Genomic DNA, 23,573 nt, shown 5'->3' on the forward strand with positions numbered 1-23,573 from the left:
GTCACGAAAACTTCAAATCTAGAATATATTTAATATCATATCTAAGGTTGTTTGTGAGTGTAGTTTTCACTCTACATATGAATTTAAACCTTTCGTTGAAATGTGGGATTTTTGGTCTCAACGTCACCGTAATAGGAACTGCCGATGGTTGTATAGCGAGTGGGTTTACTCTCCAAACACACAACCAGTTAAAATGTTAAAAGCTTAACTCGTGTAACGAATTGGCCACGTTTAGTTTCCGTGTTGTTGGTTGTTTGACTTGCATCCTACTGGGATTTTTGCACACAGCGTTGGTGTACGGGGTTCTTTTCCTGCAATATTTTGCTGTCTTTTCTTGGATTTTCTGTTTGCACTCAGTCACATATTCACTTTAAGATGTTTTTGTTTGTTGCGGTTGCACCCGATTCAAGAGCCGAATGGCTCACAGGGTTATACCTAATACATGAATAAATTAACTTGAACTTGGCAAACCCCTTCTCTCAGTTATGGATGGTATTGGTCGCGAAAGCCTTCCGATGACATGTTTAAATGTTGTTGTGATTGTTTTGTTATTGTAACGTGCTGATCCGCCCCTGCAAGCCATCCAGCAGTAAAAATACAGATACCATAGGGGCCGTCCATATATGACGTCACGCGATTTGGGACGATTTTTGACCTCCCCCCCCCCATCGTCACACGGCGTCACAAAAAGTCAGACCCCTCCCCCCTCAAATATGACGTCACAAAGCTTTGCCCCCCCCCCCAAAATAAAACATGCTTCAAATCGCTTTAAACTATTGTCATTGTAGTGCGTATTTAATGTGGCGCTGCACTCTGATGTTGTAGGAGAAAACATTTATTAAAAAGTCTATTTAATTAAGTAGAACGTGTTGTCTATATTTATTTAAAGTTGCGCATTTTGATGTGACGTCACATTTCTCAACCCCCCCCCCCAAGTGCGTGACGTCATTTATGGACGGCCCCATACCGTGTCAACCCATACGGTTTACCCCGTATTCTTGTGCAGGGAAATTAAGTTTTCATGTCCATACGGCGTACATCCGTTTCATCACGGGCACAAAAATTATGTATCTAGGGTTTTTTCTCCCTTCTGATGGGACTTTCTAGGATGAACGTTGAGATTTATAAGGAGCACGAGGTGACCAGTCAGGTCTGAATTGGTCTGTAATAAGGTAGGGCGCTGATAAGGGATTGACGGGTTTGGTAGATTATGATTCTGACTGTTACACAATGCAAGAAAACGAACACGTGGATCTTAGAAGAAGCCCAAGAGACATCGAGTTTGTGGCAGAGGTCGCAAACGGGTTTTGATTTCTTACCCGTACCCGGCCGCACCAGGGTCGCAAACGGGTACCCTACCCGTACCCGGCTGGGTACCCGGCTGGGTACGGGTAGGTTACGGGTATCGGGTACCTGATTGCAACCTCTGGGATGAAGCCATGTTGCAGGCGCGGGTGGGTTGATTCTAGGAACTTGAATTGTGAGAAGAGACAAGACGCTGGGAAATGAGTGACAAACGGTGAATCACCAGTGACTCACGGCCTACCCGTACCCGTACCCGGCCGCACCAGGGTCGCAAACGGCTACCCGTACCCGGCCGGGTACGGGTAGCCGGGTATCGGGTAGTGTACGGGTATCGGGTACCCGGTTGCGACCTCTGGTTTGTGGGCTCAGGCGAGAGGCGTCGCGGCGAGAAGATGCTCATGGCCCCGGTGTTCGTGACCCCTAATTGGGTGGCGGTCAAGAGGAGGATGGAACGTTTCAGTTTAATTTATTTGGTGTAGCCCTGTGAGCCATTCGGCTCTTGATTCCGGTGCAACCGCAACAAACAAAAAACAAAAACATGAAACACATTCCTGCGGAGGGAGCTGGTAGGAACGTTGGGTTGCTCGGTCAATGGCCAGGGTCAACGGCGGCGTGGTGTATTCCGCATATTTGCGGAATACACCACGTGAGGGCGGGCACAAGCCGGCGTGAGTAGGTTAAACGTTGAGTTTTATAAGGGCACCACGGGGTGACCAGCCCCTCCCCACCCAGCCCCACCCCTCCCACCCAGCCCCACCCTCCCCACCCAGCCCCTCCCCACTCTCCCCACCCAGCCCCTCCCCACCCACCCTCCCCACCCAGCCCCACCCCTCCCATTTTTGGATGCACGACGGACGGACACAATAATCCCGTGGGCTGGTGTAACCAGGAGGTTCCTACCAGTACAAGAAAACATCTTAAATTGACTACGCGCAAACAGAAAAATCCAGCGAAAATAGCAAAAACTTCCAGGAAAAGCACCGTACACCAAGGCTGTGTGCAAAACGTGGCCGAGATGACATTCAACCCGGCAGATGTCAGCCCGTGCGACCCGAGCCCGATGGGATGGCGATGTCTCTTGGGAGGCCTTCCATCTACCATTGGATAGATATCGGTCAGCGGCGTGTGCAATTGAGTTCAGTTGGGAAAGATGAGACAATTTTCAGTTTGAAAAGCTAATGCGGTTTCCCACATTTGTGACTATTTTAACACTTTTTTTTTTATTATTACACGCTTTTATTTAACTCGCTCTGTCTGTTGTTCTCGTTGTTGTATCCTCAAATCTTGTAACTAAATTTTAACCCACTTCCCAATGTGGTATCGACTGCAAACTTGGTATACTTATGTCATACTGATGACAATACCATATTCTATCATTAAAATAAAATATATATATTTTTTTTACATTATTATTACACGCTTTCGATTAACTCTGTTGTTGTCGTATCCTCAAATCTTGTAACTCAATTTTAACCCACTTCCCAATGTGGTATCGACTGCAAACTTGGTATACTTATGTCATACTGATGACAAAACTATATTCTATCATAAAAATATTTTTAAACATTCTTTTTGATATGTTATGCTTCGGCTTGGGTCTAATTGTCCACGCTCAACTCACGTTGGCTGTAAATCACCACGGTCTCTTACGTTATGGCAAGCTTCGGGGCCACTTCCTGGAGTCGTGGAGTTCTTCCATTACTAGTAGGGTACATTTCATTAAAGCGTGTTTAAAAAAAAAGTATTTTTTAATATTTCTTATTTTTATACAGGGTCAATCATTGTGATGGCAGACTGAGTCGAAGTCTCGCGCATAACCCGCAGAATAACAAATACAACAGCGGTAGTGACTTCACTTTGATTTATTCTTATTAAATTTAATGTACAAATTAACAAACAAATATGTAACACAAAAGGCTTTAATGATGAAGCTACCAATAATTGTGCATTCATAAATCACCTTAATTACATGAGAATTCCCTGCACGTTTAAAAGTTGTATAAAGCAAAGGGGTGGCAACCTATTGCCATGGATTTTAACTGCACCTTGGAATTCAAACCTGTGGGTTGCTCCCAGCTCAGACCTATATAATCTCTCGTCACGGCAGCTCTCTCGCCTGCTTCAGCAGTTTTCCTGCTGTAATTGTTTCACCTGATGACGATCGCTTGGGTTGCGATCGAAACATCGTGATCCATTATTTTCTACCTCCGTGACTTTACCGAAAGAACCAAAGAGTATGGATTCCTGCACTCACGAAAGCTTCAAATCAACATTGGGTCACGTCAACTGTTCTTTAATGCCAGGATTTTAACTCCAACTTGGAATCCAAATCTTTCCCATCCTTTAAAGGATGACCGAAACGAAAAGTAAAGTGTATGTTTGTGGGCGACCCGTTCTGGGCTGTCCGATATAAGTTAAAAACCTCACAATTGGGAGCACACGTTTATACCGTAGAAGCACATTTCTTGGGAGTAAGGCCAGGGTGTCCCTATACCCGAAGTGCGGTGGTGTGCTTATATCAGCAGTTGCCCTTTGACCCCTCCCCCCCCCTTGCAGTTTAATTTAAGCATGTGTTTTGCTGATATAAAAACTCTGCCTATAAATGTGATTATATCCATCTTCTACGGAATTTATTTCAAGTGCACCGCCAAAGCAGTGGTAATATCTGAGCCATTTCTGGGTCTCCAATTTCACCCACACTGACCCACACAGTGAAGGGTGGTTAAACAACTTTCATGACCAACACGGCATGGAGGTTCTTATCCAGCAGTGCATTGACAAAGCGCTCTCAATTGTGATTTGATTATCAGAAGCTGTGGTAGAATTAGTAGTCGTGTAGTATTGTAACGGAAATGGTAGTAATGCCGGGAGCAACAGTATTGATAGAGACTGAGGTCACACACACACGTGAGTTGTTGTCATGATTAGTAGCCGTAGTCACAGCAGCATTAGCCATGGTAGTCGTAGCGGTAGTGGTGGTAGCAATTGCCAAGGAATTGGTGGTACAGGAATCCCACGCTTCATGCGGTAGATGCATTCCGAAAAAAGGGCACGCACAGCGAAATCGCGCAGCACAAACCACCACACGACGAGACAGCTCTCTGCCGAGCAGCACGCTCAGTAATAATACACACAATGTTGTCCCACGTCAGACCGCATAGCCGCGTGTGGGTGAATTCAAACCGCATATCGCGAATTTTTGGGTACAAATAGGTTCGCCGTATGTGCAGCGCGAAATCGCACAAACCGAAACCCGCGTAGAGCGAGGGGAACCTGTAGTTTGTAGCACTTGCTCGTGGTAGTTTTGCTATTGGTAGAGTCACCGAGGGGGGGGTCACACATATGAGTTCTTGTCGTAGCTGGGGTCGAGATCGGCGGGGGGGCTGGGACGGGGGCTGCCCCCGTTGGGGGTGATCAGGGGCTTCTGGACCCCGCTCGCCGAGACCGGGGCCATGGAGGGCGGCAGGAACACGGGGTGGAGGTTCTTGTTGTTCCTGCACACAACAACGACGACGACGACAACGATCCCCGTGTAGCCTTAACAGACTGTTGGGGCGAATGCTCTTAGCGAGTAGCACCCTACGAAGGCCGGCACGGCACACGAAGGGGGTGGGTGGCCAGCACCACGCTCCGGCCGCCTTTGACTCCACATTGGCGATGTTTACGCACCGCGCCAGGTACTAATTTGAGGCTGAGTCGACCTAAGGGAGGCCCAGGACCGGTTCAAATAATCGTCACTTGTGCTGGTCGTGAGTGGGAATTGAGCTCGGGTCGCCGGGTTCGTAGCGCAGCGCGCTAACCATTGCGCTACTGCTCCCCCTACACACACTGGGGGGGCACACATATGCACGCCACACTCTCACGTTTACACAAACTCACTCCCAGCGGGATGCTGGGACTCATTACATCTCGCGGAGGATCGCTCCGCTGAGTTAAAACAGTTCCACGGTTCGGTTCGCAAGTGCGAGTTCGCGTCCGCACATCGAATGTTATTTAAAACATGAATGTCTTATGGGAGCTCGTTGGTAAGTGCAGATGTTCGTAAATCGAACGTTCGTAAGTCGAGGCCTGTCTTACAGTAATCACATTTTGACTGAAAACCCAGTAAATACCCCTGTATTTACCAGTAAATACCCTTGTATTTACTGGGTTTTTTTTACTCCTGTGGTTATCGATGGTTGTCCTCAAGGATAGTACTGTGATTGCTGGATGCTGGCGTGGTAGATGCGCTTGCGATTGTTGTTTCTGTCATTTTTGCGATGAAATGTTTGCGTTTGCTGAGGCTCGTCGTGAAGTTTGTTCTGGTTGTCGTTGGAGTTGTTGCGCTTTGTGGGTTTTGTGATGTGGTCCGTTCATGTTGCTGCTGTTGTTGTTGTTATGACTATGGTTATTAATGATCAGTCTTTTTGTGCTTGTTGTGGTGGATGTGATTGTTGGTCGCAATTGCGAATGCCGCTGTGGATGTCGCCCTTGTGGTTGTGGTACCCGCGTGGGTATTGGCTTTTCTTGACGTTGGTGCAGCAGAGAATTCCTCCTCCGACCACGCACAGGGCTGAGCCGGCCCAGCCGATGTAGAGTGCAGGGCCCAGCTCATACCTACACACAGGTGTTTGTTTACACGCACAACATAAGTTTCAGTTTTTTTCAGTTTCATTTATTAGATACTAGCTTTACTTCGTAGGCTTTCGCGACCAATATTATTCATAATCAATGTTTTTGGGTTTAGATGGCGTTATTTATAAATGTGTCGTAACCCTCCACCACCTGACACGGCCAATCAGTAAAAAAGTGTCACGTTGACAAAAGACAAATAGTTAACCGCTTTAGCCCACCGGTGTGTTGAAGCGTGAAACCACAACATTTACAATTTGAGTACGACTTTTCGCTGGTAATTGCATCCACATGGAAAATTTCAAGTTTGTTGCATGTCGGGAAGTACGCTAAACATTTTGAACAGACACACATAATCACAAATTTTCCCTTGATATATACTGTTCAGAGATAATGCTGTGAGAAATGCGGCTCTTGACTCGGGTGCAACCGTAACAAAACAAAAACACGAACAAGAAACATCTTAAAGTGACTCCACTTGCACACACGGGCGTGCACACACGGAGACAAAGTTCATCCACGTAGCCTTAACAGATTGTCGAGGCAAGTGCTCCTAGCGAGCACCACGTCCGGCCACCTTTGTCTTCCTAGGTGGCCATGTTTACACCGGGTATTTATTTTAAGCTGAGTTGACCTAGGGGTGGTACCGAAACTGGTTCAGATAATCATCACTGGTGTTGGCCGTGAGCGGGAATCGAACTCGGGTCGCCGGGTTCGTAGCGCAGCGTGCTAACTACGCCACAACACCACTCCCCACAGGTGTATGCAAACACGTGCACAGGTGAAGACACTCACGTGTGTGCACACGCACAAAGATACAGCACCTATTAAGGCTGGTATGGCATAAGAGGGAGTGGTGTGGATAACACCAGACCTGGCCACCTTTGGCTTCCCAGTGCTGATATTCAGGCACGACATCAGGTACTTGTTTTAACGCTGAGTTAACCCACGGGAGGCACAGGACCAGTTCAGATATTCACCACTGATGTTGACGGTCGACAGGAATTGAACTCAAATTTCTGGTTTTGTAGCGCAATGCGATAGCCACTATGCCACCGCTCCCCACACCATCATGACACGCACACGCACATACACACTGTGTGTGTGTGCGCATCTCACTTCTGCCCGAGGTACATGGGGTTGTAGAACTCGTCCGTGATCTGGCGTGCGTACCACGAGTATACGACCAGGAACAGGATACCTGCACTCTCCGACACACACACGCACCTTCATCCACGTGTCTTTATAACAAGGTGAGAGCTCGTTCACGATTACTATCTCTGCTGTTGATTAATTAATTAATGGAATTTAGAGCTGGCTCAGCATTAGCAATTATGGACCTTCTTACAGAGAGTCCTAGCACTCGGGCTCAAAACAAGATTCTTGGTAGTTGCCGGCTCAGTGTGGACATTTTACTCTCTTAGAGACCAGGGTTCGAACCGAGGAATCTCATTCTCGCAGGTTCAGTGTCTCAGAAAGGGCCACTAGGAGCCGTCGTCGATGACGCGGCCAGAAGATCACAGTTCGAATCCAGAAACTGTCCCGATCATTACTGGAGGTGAAATAACCAATAATAATACGCACAATCTGCTTCATAGTGGACAGTATGGATCCCCAGACGTCATTCACAAGAGGAGGCCATTGTGTGCTGGTGTCAAGGTCCAAATTTGCCAAATTCTAAAATCGCCCAAAAAATATTCATTTGGAACTATCGTATATAGAGCAGCGATCGTGGCCCCCTACCGGCAGACTAATGCCCCAGGTGACCCTCGCAAACGAGATTCGTCCTGATCTCTCGAGTCCTCACCTGGTTAAACAAAATATAAACTTGAAACCTGCGGTACCGTTGAAGATGAAGCTGGCTCCTCCACATATGACCACGCGGGACTTGGTGGTAGCTCGGGCCGGGAGGACACTGGTGCAGCGCAGCCCCAGGGTGGCGAGGAGACACGAGATGACGCCCAGAGCCATGCCCGAGATGAACAGCGCGCGGATAGCCTGCAGGTCGCCTAAGACAAACAAAAATAGATGGCGACTATTAACATCGACCACAGTCGCAATACAATTTCATTAAACAACTACATTGGACAAATGTCACGTGTGTAAGTATGTTGGGCATCTTTGGATGATGCCGTCTGTGTAGGACATGGCGGGAGGGGGGGGATTCTCGTATACACCATAGCAGCCACGAGAGGGGGGTATGGCATAAGGATAGATATGAGTCGCTCAGGAGGAACGACGCGGCTTGCTAGATAGTAATTGGTTGGAAGGTTTGAAAGGGAGAGATGGGGTGATTTGAAAGAGGCAATGGGTCGATTGAAGCGGTTTCAAGGGGAGCAGAGGGATTGGTTAGAAGGAAGGGATGCGTGGAGATTGGAGAGGAGGGAGAGGATGATTGGAAAGGGTGAGAAGGAGGAAGGGGGCGCTCGGTAGAGGGAAAGCAAGGGACTTTGCGTTGGCTCGTTGTTGAGGACAATAAACTTTATCCAAGTGCCACATTTAGAGTCCATTATACACGCATCAGACTCGAGCCTAGCGACAAGAAGAAGTGCCATTGCCATCCTTACCGAACAATGATCGTTCGAGCTTGCTAAACCTCTAACCTACCCCTACAAGGTATTTGTTGGCTCCACCTAAACCCTAATTCTTAACCTTAAACCAAACCCTACTCAGTTGAACTTAATGCCTCACGAAACCATAATCCCTCAACTGATTATGTCCCTGAACAAGCACTCCCCCCCTTGCCTTAGAATATGCAAAATCTTAAGCAAACACAAGATCCAGGTCCGATTCAATACAGTACACAAAATTCGTGATCTAATCCCATCTGTGAAGGATGTCATTCCTGACATGCAATATCCTGGAGTCTACAAACTGAGTTGCACCTGTGGTGGCTGTTACATTGGGGATACGAAACGACATGTCACGGACCGTGTTCGCGATCGCAAGGCAGATCTGAAACACGGCAGAACCAATACCTCCGCCGTGGCTGACCATTGCTATAACGCTGTGGGCTCGCATGATATAGATTTTTTCCGAGACCAAGGTACTCTGCAAACCTTCGGGCTACTATCAAAGGTTTGTTCATGAAGCCATCCATATATATAAACATGGACATAACTTCAACCGAGAAGATGGATACAAATTGAGCAATCATTGGAAGGATGTTATTAACCAGGAAAAACTCGAACTGCTTTGTAGTGGTTGTCGTCTATCATATCTGTCAGGTACTACTACACCACGCAGCGCTCGCCATCCCCCTACCCCACACCTCAACTTTCTTACCTATATACCTATATAACCTCTTACCACGGCAAATCTCTCTCCCACTTCAGCAAAAACAGTTTCTTGCTGTGGTTTTCCCACCTGATGATGAAACGTCGTGATTTAATTTATTTAATTTTATACCTACGTGACTTTACCGAAAGAACCAAAGAGTATGGATCCCTGCCGTAACGAAAACTTTAAATCTAGATTATGTCAGCTAGTTTAGGGCACTCAATGATGATATCACTTCTAAATTGTTCTCATGAGCAAGGAAAGCAAGGTTCACCGACTAAATCTTGAAGTGTGAATCGAAGCTGTTACAGAGGTTTGTTTTATGAATGCACATCATCTTGAAAAACGTATTAAAACATCTCCATATTTACCTACTTGCAATCATCTCACACAAAACTCTGATCCCACATAATTGACCTTACCTTTAACTGCACGGTATTACTCAGCTCAACCGATTGCCACACCAAACCATACTACCCTCAACTGAATCTATCCCTGACCGGCCCCTCACCCCTTGCCTAACAATATGCATAATATGAACTTCGTGAAAATTCAATGTGACAGTAATTCCTGTAACGTAAAAATAAATATTCGACCACGGCAGGATTCGAACCTGCAATCTTCTGATCCGAAGTCAGACGCCTTATCCATTAGGCCACGCGGCCCTGATGGTTGAGGCACACCCTCCTGTGAAGAGTCTTGAGAGTCTGTTGTTCTTCTTTTAAAACCACAGTGAATCACTGCTCGTATGAGGAAACCATTTTGAGCCTTTAGTCAGTGGAGGAATTTCCAGATACCCATCGGGGCGGCGCACTTATTTCATTCCGCAACCTGATTAAGGCCATCACAAAACCACTGATGGAGTTTAGTTGATGGTTCACGTAGAAATATAGCTTACAAGCCCGTTTGCCAATAGCTTAGAAGCCCGTTTGCCACTGGCATTGGCTGTGTGGCCTCATGGACAAGGCGTCTGACTTTGTATCAAAATAATTGTAGGTTCAAATCCTGCCGTGGTCGGATTGAAGCTGATGTGTTCTTACTGTTTCTGTGTTTTCTTCCAATGCAATTATTACCAAGATTAGAAATCGTTTCTCACACTCCTCTCTTTTGCCTATTTTAATACAAACTAATTCTTAACAAACAACTATTTCAATGTATCTGCAATTATGCCAGCTGGTTTAGTGCACCCAATGATGATATCAATTCTCTTTTGTTCTTTTGAGCAAGGAGATCAAGGTTCAGCGACTAAATCTTGAAGTGTGAGTCGAAGCTGTTACAGAGGTTTGTTTTATTAATGCGCATCATGTTGAAAAAGGTATTATAACATCTCCATATTTACCTACTTGCAATCATTTCACACTAAACTCTTAGCTAACTCTGATCTGTTCATCTTGCTAAACCTCGAACCCCTCACTTTATCCTAAAATATATTACTTCACTCACCCTAACCCGAACACAACCTCCTGTCGATCTCCTAACCTCTAACCTGACTCTGACCCCACATGACCTTACCCTTAACTGCACCGTATTACTCAGCTCAACCTATTGCCTCACCAATCCATAATCCCTCAACTCAAGCTATCTCTGACCGACCCCTCACGCCTTGCCTAACAATATGCAAAATATGAACTTCGTGAAATTCAATGTGACAGTAATGCTTGTAATGTAAAAATAAATATTCGACCACGGCAGGATTCGAACCTGCAATCTTCTGATCCGAAGTCAGACGCCTTATCCATTAGGCCACGCGGCCCTGCATTGTAGAGGCGCACCCTCCTGTGGAGAGTCTTGAGAGTCTGTTGTTCTTCTTTTAAAACCACAGTGTATCCCTGCTAGTATGAGAAAACTATTTTGAGCCTTCAGTCAGTTGCGGAATTTCCACAAACCCAAAGCGCACTTATTTAATTGGACAACCTGATGAAGGCCATCACAAAACCTTTGGTGGTGTTTAGTTGATGGTTCACATAAAAAATATAACTTAGAAGCCCTTTTGCAGATGGCTTTGGCCGCGTGGACTAATGGATAAGGCCTTCGGATAAAACCACGGCAGTTTCTGTATCGTGTTTTTTACTGTTTCTGTGTTTTCTTCGCATGCAATTGTTACAAAGATAAGAAATCGATTCTGAAACTCCTCTCTTTTGCCTATTTTAATACAAACTAATTCTTAACAAACAACCATTTCAATGTATCTGCAATTATGTCAGCTGGTTTAGTGCACCGAATGATGATATCACTTCTACATTGTTCTTTTGAGCAAGGAGAGCAAGGTTCAGCGACTAAATTTTGAAGTGTGAGTCGAAGCTGTTATAGAGGTTTGTTTTATTAATGCACATCATGTTGAAAAAGGTATTATAACATCTCCATATTTACCTACTTGCAATCATCTCACACTAAACTCTTAGCTAACTCTGATCCGTACATCTTGCTAAACCTCGAACCCCTTAATTTATCCTAAAATATATTACTTAGCTCAACCTAACCCGAACACAGCCTGTCGAACTCCTAACCTCTAACCTGACTCTGACCCCACATAACCCATAACCCTTAACTGCACCGTATTACTCAGCTCAACCTATTGCCTCACCAAACCATAATCCCTCAACTGAATCTATCCTTGACCGGCCCCTCACCCCATGCCTAACAATATGCAAAATATGAACTTCGTGAAAATTCAATGTGACAGTAATTCCCGTAATGTAAAAATAAGTATTCGACCACAGCAGGATTCGAACCTGCAATCTTGTGATCCGTAGTCAGACGCCTTATCCATTAGGCCACACGGCCCTGCATGGTAGAGGAGCACCCTCCTGTGAAGAGTCTTGAGAGTCTGTTGTTCTCCTTTTGAAACCAGTGTATCCCTGCTCGTATGAGGAAACCATTTTGAGCCTTCAATCAGTGGTGGAATTTCCAAATACCCATAGCGGCAACGCACTTATTTCATTCCACAACCTGAAAAAGGCCATCACAAAATCCCTGGTGGTGTTTAGTTGACGGTTCACATTAAAATATAGCTTAGAAGCCCTTTTGCAGATGGCTTTGGCCACGTGGCCTAATGGATAAGGCGTCTGACTTTGTATCAAAATGATTGTAGGTGCAAATCCTGCCGTGGTCGGATTGAAGCTGATGTGTTTTTACTGTTTCTGTGTTTTCTTCCAATGCAATTATTACAAAGATAAGAAATCGTTTCTCACACTCCTCTCTTTTGCCTATTTTAATACAATCGAATCCTTAACAAACAACTATTTCAATGTATCTACAATTATGCCAGCTGGTTTAGGGCACCGAATGATGATATTACTTCTACATTGTTCCTTTGAACAAGGAGACCAAGTTGCAGCGACTATATTTTGAAGTGTGAGTCTTAGCTGTTACAGAGGTTTACTTTATTAATGCACGTCCATTGAAAAATGTATATAACATCTTCATATTTACCTACGTACAACCATCTCACACTAAACTCTTAGCTAACTCTGATCCGTACATCTTGCTAAACCTCGAACCCCTGACTTTATCCTAAAACACATTACTTAGCTCACCCAACCCGAACACAACCTCCTGTCGAACTCCTAACCTCTAACCTGACTCTGACCCCACATAACCCATAACCCTTAACTGCACCGTATTACTCAGCTCAACCTATTGCCTCACCAAACCATAATGCCTCAACTGAATCTATCCCTGACCGACCCCTCACCCCTTGCCAAACAATATGCAAAATAAAGAACTTCGTGAAAATTCAATGTGACAGTAATTCCTGTAATGTAAAAATACATATTAGACCACGGCAGGATTCGAACCTGCAATCTTCTGATCCGAAGTCAGACGCCTTATCCATTAGGCCACGCAGCCCTGCATGGTAGAAGAGCACCCTCCTGTGAAGAGTCTTGAGAGTCTGTTGTTCTTCTTTTGAAACCACAGTGTATCCCTGCTAGTATGAGGAAACCATTTTTAGCCTTCAGTCAGTTGTGGAATTTCCACATACCCATCGTGGCGGCGCACTTATTTCATTCCGCAACCTGATAAAGGCCATCACAAAACCCCTGGTGGAGTTTAGTTGATGGTTAACGTAGAAATATAGCTTACAAGCCCGTTTGCCAATAGCTTAGAAGCCCGTTTGCCACTGGCATTGGCTGTGTGGCCTCATGGATAAGGCATCTGACTTTGTATCAAAATGATTGTAGGTGCAAATCCTGCCGTGGTCGGATTGAAGCTGATGTGTTCTTACTGTTTCTGTGTTTTCTTCCAATGCAATTATTACCAAGATTAGAAATCGTTTCTCACACTCCTCTCTTTTGCCTATTTTAATACAAACTAATTCTTAACAAACAACTATTTCAATGTATCTGCAATTATGCCAGCAGGTTAAAGGCACCCAATGAAGAAATCACTTCTACATTGTTCTTTTGAGCAAGGAGAGCAAGATTCAGCGACTAAATGTTGAAGTGTGAGTCGAAGCTGTTACAGAGGTTTGTTTTATTATTGCGCATCATGTTGAAAAAGGTATTATAACATCTCCATATTTACCTACTTGCAATCATTTCACACTAAACTCTTAGCTAACTCTGATCTGTACATCTTGCTAAACCTCGAACCCCTCACTTTATCCTAAAAGATATTACTTAGCTCACCCTAACCCGAACACAACTTCCTGTCGATTTCCTAACCTTTAACCTGACTCTGACCCCACATATGACCTTACCCTTAACTGCACCGTATTACTCAGCTCAACCTATTGCCTCACCAATCCATAATCCCTCAACTGAAGCTATCTCTGACCGACCCCTCACCCCTTGCCAAACAATATGCAAAATATGAACTTCGTGAAATTTCAATGTGACAGTAATTCCTGTAATGTAAAAAATATATTCGACCACAGCAGGATTCGAACCTGCAATCTTCTGATCCGAAGTCAGACGCCTTATCCATTAGGCCACACGGCCCTCCACTCAGCCCCAACTAAATCATCTTAAGGGTGGGAATGTTGAAAGAAACACGAGGCAAAAAGATCCGCTTAATTCTTTTCAAGACTTCCATTTTATGAATGGAGAAACCCTCCCCCAGTTCCATTTTGTGAATGAAACATCGCCCGTCTCCTCATTGGCCCGAGTCGCGGCGGTGCCCCCCCCCCCCCACCACTAACCCCCCCCCCCTCTACCAACCCCAACCCACCACTCCCATTGGTCGGCACCCCCGAGCCAATGGGAGGGCTCTGGTGGAGCAGGGCCATGCACGACAGACAGACAAATAATCCCTGGTGGACAGTGTGGAACTGTTGTTCCTACCAGTATTAATACAAAGATCCAGATCGTTTCTCACACTCCTCTCTTTTGCCTATTATAATACAATATAATTGTTAACAAACAACTATTTCAATGTATCTGCAATTATGCCAGCAGGTTAAAGGCACCGAATGATGAAATCACTTCTACATTGTTCTTTTGAGCAAGGTTCAGCGACTAAATGTTGAAGTGTGAGTCGAAACTGTTACAGAGGTTTGTTTTATGAATGCACATCATGTTGAAAATTGTATTATAACATCTCCATATTTACCTACTTGCAATCATCTCACACAAAACTCTGAGCTAACTCTGATCCCACATAATTGACCTTACCTTTAACTGCACGGTATTACTCAGCTCAACCGATTGCCACACCAAACCATACTACCCTCAACTGAATCTATCCCTGACCGGCCCCTCAACCCTTGCCTAACAATATGCATAATATAAACTTCGTGAAAATTCAATGTGACAGTAATTCCTGTAACGTAAAAATAAATATTCGACCACGGCAGGATTCGAACCTGCAATCTTCTGATCCGAAGTCAGACGCCTTATCCATTAGGCCACGCGGCCCTGATGGTTGAGGAACACCCTCCTGTGAAGAGTCTTGAGAGTCTGTTGTTCTTCTTTTAAAACCACAGTGAATCACTGCTCGTATGAGGAAACCATTTTGAGCCTTTAGTCAGTGGAGGAATTTCCACATACCCATCGGGGCGGCGCACTTATTTCATTCCGCAACCTGATAAAGGCCATCACAAAACCCCTGATGGAGTTTAGTTGATGGTTCACGTAGAAATATAGCTTACAAGCCCGTTTGCCAATAGCTTAGAAGCCCGTTTGCCACTGGCATTGGCTGTGTGGCCTCATGGATAAGGTGTCTGACTTTGTATCAAAATGATTGTAGGTTCAAATCCTGCCGTGGTCGGATTGAAGCTGATGTGTTCTTTCTGTTTCTGTGTTTTCTTCCAATGCAATTATTACCAAGATTAGAAATCGTTTCTCACACTCCTCTCTTTTGCCTATTTTAATACAATCGAATTCTTAACAAACAACAATTTCAATGTATCTGCAATTATGCCAGCTGGTTTAGTGCACCCAATGATGAGATCACTTCTACATTGTTCTTTTGAGCAAGGAGAGCAAGGTTCAGCGACTAAATCTTGAAGTGTGAGTCGAAGCTGTTACAGAGGTTTGTTTTATTAATGATCATCATGTTGAAAAATGTATTATAACATCTCCATATTTACCTACTTGCAATCATCTCACACTAAACTCTTAGCTAACTATGATCTGTACATCTTGCTAAACCTCGAACCCCTCACTTTATCCTAAAACACATTACTTAGCTCACCCTAACCCTAACACAGCCTCCTGTCGAACTCCTAACCTCTAACATAACCCTGACGCCACATAATATGACCTTACCCTTAACTGCACCGTATTTCTCAGCTCAACCTATTGCCTCACCAAACTATAATCCCTCAACCGAATCTATCCCTGACGAACCCTCACCCCTTGCCTAACAATATGCAAAATATGAACTTCGTGAAAATTCAAAGTGACAGTAATTTCTGTAATGTAAAAATATATATTCGACCACGGCAGGATTCGAACCTGCAATCTTCTGATCCGAAGTCAGACGCCTTATCCATTAGGCCACGCGGCCCTGCATGGTAGGGAAGCACCCTCCTGTGAAGAGTCTTGAGAGTCTGTTGTTCTTCTTTTAAAACCACAGTGTATCCCTGCTAGTATGAGGAAACCATTTTGAGCCTTCAGTCAGTTGTGGAATTTCCACATACCCAAAGCGCGGGCGCACTTATTTAATTGGGCAACCTGATAAAGGCCATCACAAAACCTCTGGTGGTGCTTAGTCGACGGTTCACATAAAAAATATGTCTTAGAAGCCCTTTTGCAGATGGCTTTGGCCGCGTGGACGAATGGATAAGGCCTTCGGATAAAACCACGGCAGTTTCTGTATCGCTTTTTTTACTGTTTCTGTGTTTTCTTCGCATGCAATTATTACACAGATAAGAAATCGTTTCTCACACTCCTCTCTTTTGCCTATTTTAATACAAACGAATTCTTAACAAACAACAATATTGATGTATCTGCAATTATGCCAGCTGGTTTAGGGCACCCAATGATGAAATCCCTTCTACATTGTTCTTTTGAGCAAGGAGAGCAAGGTTAGCGACTACATTTTGAAGTGTGAGTCGAAGCTGTTATAGAGGTTTATTTTATTAATGCACATCATGTTGAAAAATGTATTATAACATCTCCATATTTACCTACTTGCAATCATCTCACACTAAACTCTTAGCTAACTCTGATCCATACATCTTGCTAAACCTCGAACCCCTCACTTTATCCTAAAACACATTACTTAGCTCACCCTAACCCGAACACAACCTCCTGTCGAACTCCTAACCTCTAACCTAACTCTGACCCCTTAACTGCACCGTATTACTCAGCTCAACCTTTAGCCTCACCAATCCATAATCTCTCAACTGAAGCTATCCCTGACCGACCCCTCACCCCTTGCTTAACAATATGCAAAATATGAACTTCGTGAAATTTCAATGTGACAGTAATTTCTGTAATGTAAAAATATATATTCGACCACGGCAGGATTCGAACCTGCAATCTTCTGATCCGAAGTCAGACGCCTTATCCATTAGGCCACGCGGCCCTCCACTCATCCCCAACGAAATCATCTTAAGGGTGAGAATGTTGAAAGAAACACGAAGCAAAAAGATCCGCTTTTTTCTTTTCAAGGCTTCCATTTTATGAATGGAGCAACCCTCCCCCAGTTCCATTTTGTGAATGAAACACCGCCCGTCTCCTCATTGGCCCGAGTCGCGGCGGTGCCCCCCCCCCACCACTAACCCCCCCCCTCTACCAACCCCAACCCACCACTCCCATTGGTCGGCACCCGAGAGCCAATGGGAGGGCTCTGGTGGAGCAGGGCCATGCACGACAGACAGACAAATAATCCCTGGTGGACAGTGTGGAACTGTTGTTCCTACCAGTATTAATACAAAGATCCAGATCGTTTCTCACACTCCTCTCTTTTGCCTATTTTAATACAATATAATTGTTAACAAACAACTATTTCAATGTATCTGCAATTATGCCAGCAGGTTAAAGGCACCCAATGATGAAATCACTTCTACATTGTTCTTTTGAGCAAGGTTCAGCGACTAAATGTTGAAGTGTGAGTCGAAACTGTTACAGAGGTTTGTTTTATGAATGCACATCATGTTGAAAATTGTATTATAACATCTCCATATTTACCTACTTGCAATCATCTCACACAAAACTCTGAGCTAACTCTGATCCCACATAATTGACCTTACCTTTAACTGCACGGTATTACTCAGCTCAACCGATTGCCACACCAAACCATACTACCCTCAACTGAATCTATCCCTGACCGGCCCCTCAACCCTTGCCTAACAATATGCATAATATAAACTTCGTGAAAATTCAATGTGACAGTAATTCCTGTAACGTAAAAATAAATATTCGACCACGGCAGGATTCGAACCTGCAATCTTCTGATCCGAAGTCAGACGCCTTATCCATTAGGCCACGCGGCCCTGATGGTTGAGGAACACCCTCCTGTGAAGAGTCTTGAGAGTCTGTTGTTCTTCTTTTAAAACCACAGTGAATCACTGCTCGTATGAGGAAACCATTTTGAGCCTTTAGTCAGTGGAGGAATTTCCACATACCCATCGGGGCGGCGCACTTATTTCATTCCGCAACCTGATAAAGGCCATCACAAAACCCCTGATGGAGTTTAGTTGATGGTTCACGTAGAAATATAGCTTATAAGCCCGTTTGCCAATAGCTTAGAAGACCGTTTGCCACTGGCATTGGCTGTGTGGCCTCATGGATAAGGTGTCTGACTTTGTATCAAAATGATTGTAGGTTCAAATCCTGCCGTGGTCGGATTGAAGCTGATGTGTTCTTTCTGTTTCTGTGTTTTCTTCCAATGCAATTATTACCAAGATTAGAAATCGTTTCTCACACTCCTCTCTTTTGCCTATTTTAATACAATCGAATTCTTAACAAACAACAATTTCAATGTATCTGCAATTATGCCAGCTGGTTTAGTGCACCCAATGATGAGATCACTTCTACATTGTTCTTTTGAGCAAGGAGAGCAAGGTTCAGCGACTAAATCTTGAAGTGTGAGTCGAAGCTGTTACAGAGGTTTGTTTTATTAATGCGCATCATGTTGAAAAATGTATTATAACATCTCCATATATACCTACTTGCAATCATCTCACACTAAACTCTTAGCTAACTCTGATCCGTACATCATGCTAAACCTCGAACCCCTCACTTTGTCCTAAAACACATTACTTAGCTCACCCTAACCCGAACACAACCTCCTGTCGAACTCCTAACCTTTAACCTGACTCTGACTCCACATAATTACCCTTACCTGCACCGTATTACTCAGCTCAACCTTTTGCCTCACCAATCCATAATCCCTCAATTGAAGCTATCCCTGACCGACCCCTCACCCCTTGCCTAACAATATACAAAACATAATCTTCGTAAAATTTCAATGTGACAGTAATTTCTGTAATGTAAAAATATATATTCGACCAAAGCAGGATTCGAACCTGCAATCTTCTGATCCGAAGTCAGACGCCTTATCCATTAGGCCACGCGGCCCTGCATGGTAGAGGAGCACCCTCCTGTGAAGAGTCTTGAGAGTCTCTTGTTCTTCTTTTGAAACCACAGTGTATCACTGCTCGTATGAGGAAACCATTTTGAGCCTTCAGTCAGTTGTGGAATTTCCACATACCCAAAGCGCGGGCGCACTTATTTAATTGGGCAACCTGATAAAGGCCATCACAAAACCACGGTTCACGTAAAAATATAACTTAGAAGTCCTTTTGCAGATGGCTTTAGCCGCGTGGCCTAATGGATAAGGCCTTCGGATTAAACCACAGCAGTTTCTGTATCGTGTTTTTTACTGTTTCTGTGTTTTCTTCCCATGCAATTATTACAAAGATAAGAAATCTTTATCACACTCCTCTCTTTTGCCTATTTTAATACAAACTAATTCTTAACAAACAACCATTTCAATGTATCTGCAATTATGTCAGCTGGTTTAGTGCACCGAATGATGATATCACTTCTACATTGTTCTTTTGAGCAAGGAGAGCAAGGTTCAGCGACTAAATTTTGAAGTGTGAGTCGAAGCTGTTATAGAGGTTTGTTTTATTAATGCACATCATGTTGAAAAAGGTATTATAACATCTCCATATTTACCTACTTGCAATCATCTCACACTAAACTCTTAGCTAACTCTGATCCGTACATCTTGCTAAACCTCGAACCCCTTAATTTATCCTGAAATATATTACTTAGCTCACCCTAACCCGAACACAGCCTGTCGAACTCCTAACCTCTAACCTAACTCTGACCCCACATAATATGACCTTACCCTTAACTGCACCGTATTACTCAGCTCAACATATTGCCTCACCAATCCATAATCGCTCAACTGAAGCTATCCCTGACCGACCCCTCACCCCTTGCCTAGCAATATGCAAAAATATGAACTTCGTGAAAATTCATTGTGGCAGTAATTCCTGTAATAAAAACTAAATATTCGACCACGGCAGGATTCGAACCTGCAATCTTCTGATCCGAAGTCAGACGCCTTATCCATTAGGCCACGCGGCCCTGCATGGTAGAGGAGCACCCTCCTGTGAAGAGTCTTGAGCGTCTCTTGTTCTTCTTTTAAAACCACAGTGTATCACTGCTCGTATGAGGAAACCATTTTGAGCCTTCAGTCAGTGGTGGAATTTCCACATACCCATCGCGGCGGCGCACTTATTTCATTCCGCAACCTGATAAAGGCCATCACAAACCCCCTGGTGGAGTTTAGTTGATGGTTCACGTAGAAATATAGCTTATCCATGGCTTTGGCCGCGTGGCTTAATGGATAAGGCGTCTGACTTTGTATTAAAATGATTGTTGGTGCAAATCCTGCCGTGGTCGGAGTGATGTTGATGAGTTTTTGTGTTTTCTTGCAATGCAATTAATACAAAGATCCAGATCGTTTCTCACACTCCTCTCGTTTGCCTATTTGAATACAATCGAATTCTTAACAAACAACAATATCGATGTATCTGCGATTATGCCAGCTGGTTTAGTGCACCCAATGATGAGATCACTTCTACATTGTTCTTTTGAGCAAGGAGTGCAAGATTCAGCGACTAAATGTTGAAGTGTTGAAATATTCGACCACAGCAGGATTCGAACCTGCAATCTTCTGATCCGAAGTCAGACGCCTTATCCATTAGGCCACACGGCCCTCCACTCATCCCCAACTAAATCATCTTAAGGGTGGGAATGTTGGAAGAAACACGATGCAAAAAGATCCGCTTAATTCTTTTCAAGGCTAACATTTTATGAATGGAGCCACCCTCCCCGAGTTCCATTTTGTGAATGAAACATCGCCCGTCTCCTCATTGGCCCGAGTCGCGGCGGTCCCCCCCCCCCTCCACCACTAACCTCCCCCTCTACCAACCCCAACCCACCGCTCCCATTGGTCGGCACCCCCGAGCCAATGGGAGGGCTCTGGTGGAGCAGGGCCATGCACGACAGACAGACAAATAATCCCTGGTGGACAGTATGGAACTGTTGTTCCTACCAGTATTAATACAAAGATCCAGATCGTTTCTCACACTCCTCTCTTTTGCCTATTTTAATACAAACTAATTCTTAAGAAACAACAATTTCAATGTATCTGCAATTAAGCCAGTTGGTTTAGTGCACCCAATGATGAGATCACTTCTACATTGTTCTTTTGAGCAAGGAGAGCAAGGTTCAGCGACTAAATTTTGAAGTGTGAGTCGAAGCTGTTATAGAGGTTTGTTTTATTAATGCACATCATGTTGAAAAAGGTATTATAACATCTCCATATTTACCTACTTGCAATCATCTCACACTAAACTCTTAGCTAACTCTGATCCGAACATCTTGCTAAACCTCGAACCCCTCACTTTATCCTAAAGCACATTACTTAGCTCACCCTAACCCGAACACAATCTTCTGTCAAACTCCTAACCTCTAACATAACTCTGACCCTACATAATATGACCTTACCCTTACCTGCACCGTATTACTCAGCTCAACCTCTTGACTCACTAATCCATAATCCCTCAACTGAAGCTATCCCTGCCCGACCCCTCACCCCTTGCCTAACAATATGCAAAATATGAACTTCGTGAAAATTCATTGTGACAATAATTCCCGTAATGTAAAAATATATATTAGACCACGGCAGGATTCGAACCTGCAATCTTCTGATCCGAAGTCAGACGCCTTATCCATTAGGCCACGCGGCCCTGCATGGTAGAGGAGCACCCTCCTGTGAAGAGTCTTGAGAGTCTGTTGTTCTTCTTTTGAAACCACAGTGTATCACTGCTCGTATGAGGAAACCATTTTGAGCCTTCAGTCAGTTGTGGAATTTCCACATACCCATCGCAGCGGCGCACTTATTTCATTCCGCAACCTGATAAAGGCCATCACAAAACCCCTGGTGGAGTTTAGTTGATGGTTCACGTAGAAATATAGCTTACAAGCCCGTTTGCCACTGGCATTGGCTGTGTGGCCTCATGGATAAGGCATCTGACTTTGTATCAAAATGATTGTAGGTGCAAATCCTGCCAGCAGGTTAAAGGCACCCAATGATGAAATCACTTCTACATTGTTCTTTTGAGCAAGGAGTGCAAGATTCAGCGACTAAATGTTGAAGTGTTGAAATATTCGACCACAGCAGGACTCGAACCTGCAATCTTCTGATCCGAAGTCAGACGCCTTATCCATTAGGCCACACGGCCCTCCACTCATCCCCAACTAAATCATCTTAAGGGTGGGAATGTTGGAAGAAACACGATGCAAAAAGATCCGCTTAATTCTTTTCAAGGCTAACATTTTATGAATGGAGCCACCCTCCCCGAGTTCCATTTTGTGAATGAAACATCGCCCGTCTCCTCATTGGCCCGAGTCGCGGCGGTCCCCCCCCCCCCCTCCACCACTAACCTCCCCCTCTACCAACCCCAACCCACCGCTCCCATTGGTCGGCACCCCCGAGCCAATGGGAGGGCTCTGGTGGAGCAGGGCCATGCACGACAGACAGACAAATAATCCCTGGTGGACAGTATGGAACTGTTGTTCCTACCAGTATTAATACAAAGATCCAGATCGTTTCTCACACTCCTCTCTTTTGCCTATTTTAATACAAACTAATTCTTAAGAAACAACAATTTCAATGTATCTGCAATTAAGCCAGTTGGTTTAGTGCACCCAATGATGAGATCACTTCTACATTGTTCTTTTGAGCAAGGAGAGCAAGGTTCAGCGACTAAATTTTGAAGTGTGAGTCGAAGCTGTTATAGAGGTTTGTTTTATTAATGCACATCATGTTGAAAAAGGTATTATAACATCTCCATATTTACCTACTTGCAATCATCTCACACTAAACTCTTAGCTAACTCTGATCCGTACATCTTGCTAAACCTCGAACCCCTGATTTTATCCTAAAACACATTACTTAGCTCACCCTAACCCGAACACAACCTCCTGTCGAACTCCTAACCTTTAACCTGACTCTGACTCCACATAATTACCCTTACCTGCACCGTATTACTCAGCTCAACCTTTTGCCTCACCAATCCATAATCCCTCAATTGAAGCTATCCCTGACCGACCCCTCACCCCTTGCCTAACAATATACAAAACATAAACTTCGTAAAATTTCAATGTGACAGTAATTTCTGTAATGTAAAAATATATATTCGACCACGGCAGGATTCGAACCTGCAATCTTCTGATCCGAAGTCAGACGCCTTATCCATTAGGCCACGCGGCCCTGCATGGTAGAACGGCACCCTCCTGTGAAGAGTCTTGAGAGTCTCTTGTTCTTCTTTTGAAACCACAGTGTATCACTGCTCGTATGAGGAAACCATTTTGAGCCTTCAGTCAGTTGTGGAATTTCCACATACCCAAAGCGCGGGCGCACTTATTTAATTGGGCAACCTGATAAAGGCCATCACAAAACCACGG

The 23,573-nt window shown here is 44.4% G+C and overlaps 1 protein-coding gene and 15 non-coding genes across 17 annotated transcripts in view; all 16 read right to left on the reverse strand.

The window, feature by feature from the left end:
- Positions 1-3,151: 3,151 nt before the first annotated feature.
- The window catches only part of LOC144942277 (claudin-10-like), a 30,858-nt gene continuing 10,436 nt past the window's right edge, over positions 3,152-23,573 (reverse strand). For both annotated transcript variants that reach the window (XM_078869035.1, XM_078869036.1), the window contains exons 3-6: positions 7,761-7,925; positions 7,036-7,117; positions 5,791-5,901; positions 3,152-4,799 (exon numbers count right to left, since the gene is read on the reverse strand). In XM_078869035.1, the coding sequence (XP_078725161.1) occupies positions 4,640-4,799; positions 5,791-5,901; positions 7,036-7,117; positions 7,761-7,925 (518 nt within the window). In that variant the 3' untranslated portion in view covers positions 3,152-4,639. The remainder of the gene's footprint in view (positions 4,800-5,790; positions 5,902-7,035; positions 7,118-7,760; positions 7,926-23,573) is intronic.
- Positions 9,788-9,860, reverse strand: TRNAR-UCG (transfer RNA arginine (anticodon UCG)). Its single transcript has one exon. It is a non-coding gene; the product is annotated as a tRNA-Arg (tRNA).
- Positions 10,876-10,948, reverse strand: TRNAR-UCG (transfer RNA arginine (anticodon UCG)). The gene has a single exon. It is a non-coding gene; the product is annotated as a tRNA-Arg (tRNA).
- TRNAR-ACG (transfer RNA arginine (anticodon ACG)) lies at positions 11,907-11,979 on the reverse strand. Its single transcript has one exon. It is a non-coding gene; the product is annotated as a tRNA-Arg (tRNA).
- On the reverse strand, positions 12,972-13,044 carry TRNAR-UCG (transfer RNA arginine (anticodon UCG)). Its single transcript has one exon. It is a non-coding gene; the product is annotated as a tRNA-Arg (tRNA).
- On the reverse strand, positions 14,063-14,135 carry TRNAR-UCG (transfer RNA arginine (anticodon UCG)). Its single transcript has one exon. It is a non-coding gene; the product is annotated as a tRNA-Arg (tRNA).
- Positions 14,978-15,050, reverse strand: TRNAR-UCG (transfer RNA arginine (anticodon UCG)). The gene has a single exon. It is a non-coding gene; the product is annotated as a tRNA-Arg (tRNA).
- On the reverse strand, positions 16,071-16,143 carry TRNAR-UCG (transfer RNA arginine (anticodon UCG)). Its single transcript has one exon. It is a non-coding gene; the product is annotated as a tRNA-Arg (tRNA).
- Positions 17,094-17,166, reverse strand: TRNAR-UCG (transfer RNA arginine (anticodon UCG)). Its single transcript has one exon. It is a non-coding gene; the product is annotated as a tRNA-Arg (tRNA).
- Positions 18,004-18,076, reverse strand: TRNAR-UCG (transfer RNA arginine (anticodon UCG)). Its single transcript has one exon. It is a non-coding gene; the product is annotated as a tRNA-Arg (tRNA).
- TRNAR-UCG (transfer RNA arginine (anticodon UCG)) lies at positions 19,091-19,163 on the reverse strand. Its single transcript has one exon. It is a non-coding gene; the product is annotated as a tRNA-Arg (tRNA).
- On the reverse strand, positions 20,111-20,183 carry TRNAR-UCG (transfer RNA arginine (anticodon UCG)). The gene has a single exon. It is a non-coding gene; the product is annotated as a tRNA-Arg (tRNA).
- Positions 20,745-20,817, reverse strand: TRNAR-UCG (transfer RNA arginine (anticodon UCG)). Its single transcript has one exon. It is a non-coding gene; the product is annotated as a tRNA-Arg (tRNA).
- On the reverse strand, positions 21,781-21,853 carry TRNAR-UCG (transfer RNA arginine (anticodon UCG)). The gene has a single exon. It is a non-coding gene; the product is annotated as a tRNA-Arg (tRNA).
- TRNAR-UCG (transfer RNA arginine (anticodon UCG)) lies at positions 22,276-22,348 on the reverse strand. Its single transcript has one exon. It is a non-coding gene; the product is annotated as a tRNA-Arg (tRNA).
- TRNAR-UCG (transfer RNA arginine (anticodon UCG)) lies at positions 23,307-23,379 on the reverse strand. The gene has a single exon. It is a non-coding gene; the product is annotated as a tRNA-Arg (tRNA).

Source organism: Lampetra fluviatilis, chromosome 27 (assembly GCF_964198595.1).
Source record: "Lampetra fluviatilis chromosome 27, kcLamFluv1.1, whole genome shotgun sequence".
Classification (NCBI taxonomy): domain Eukaryota; kingdom Metazoa; phylum Chordata; class Hyperoartia; order Petromyzontiformes; family Petromyzontidae; genus Lampetra; species Lampetra fluviatilis.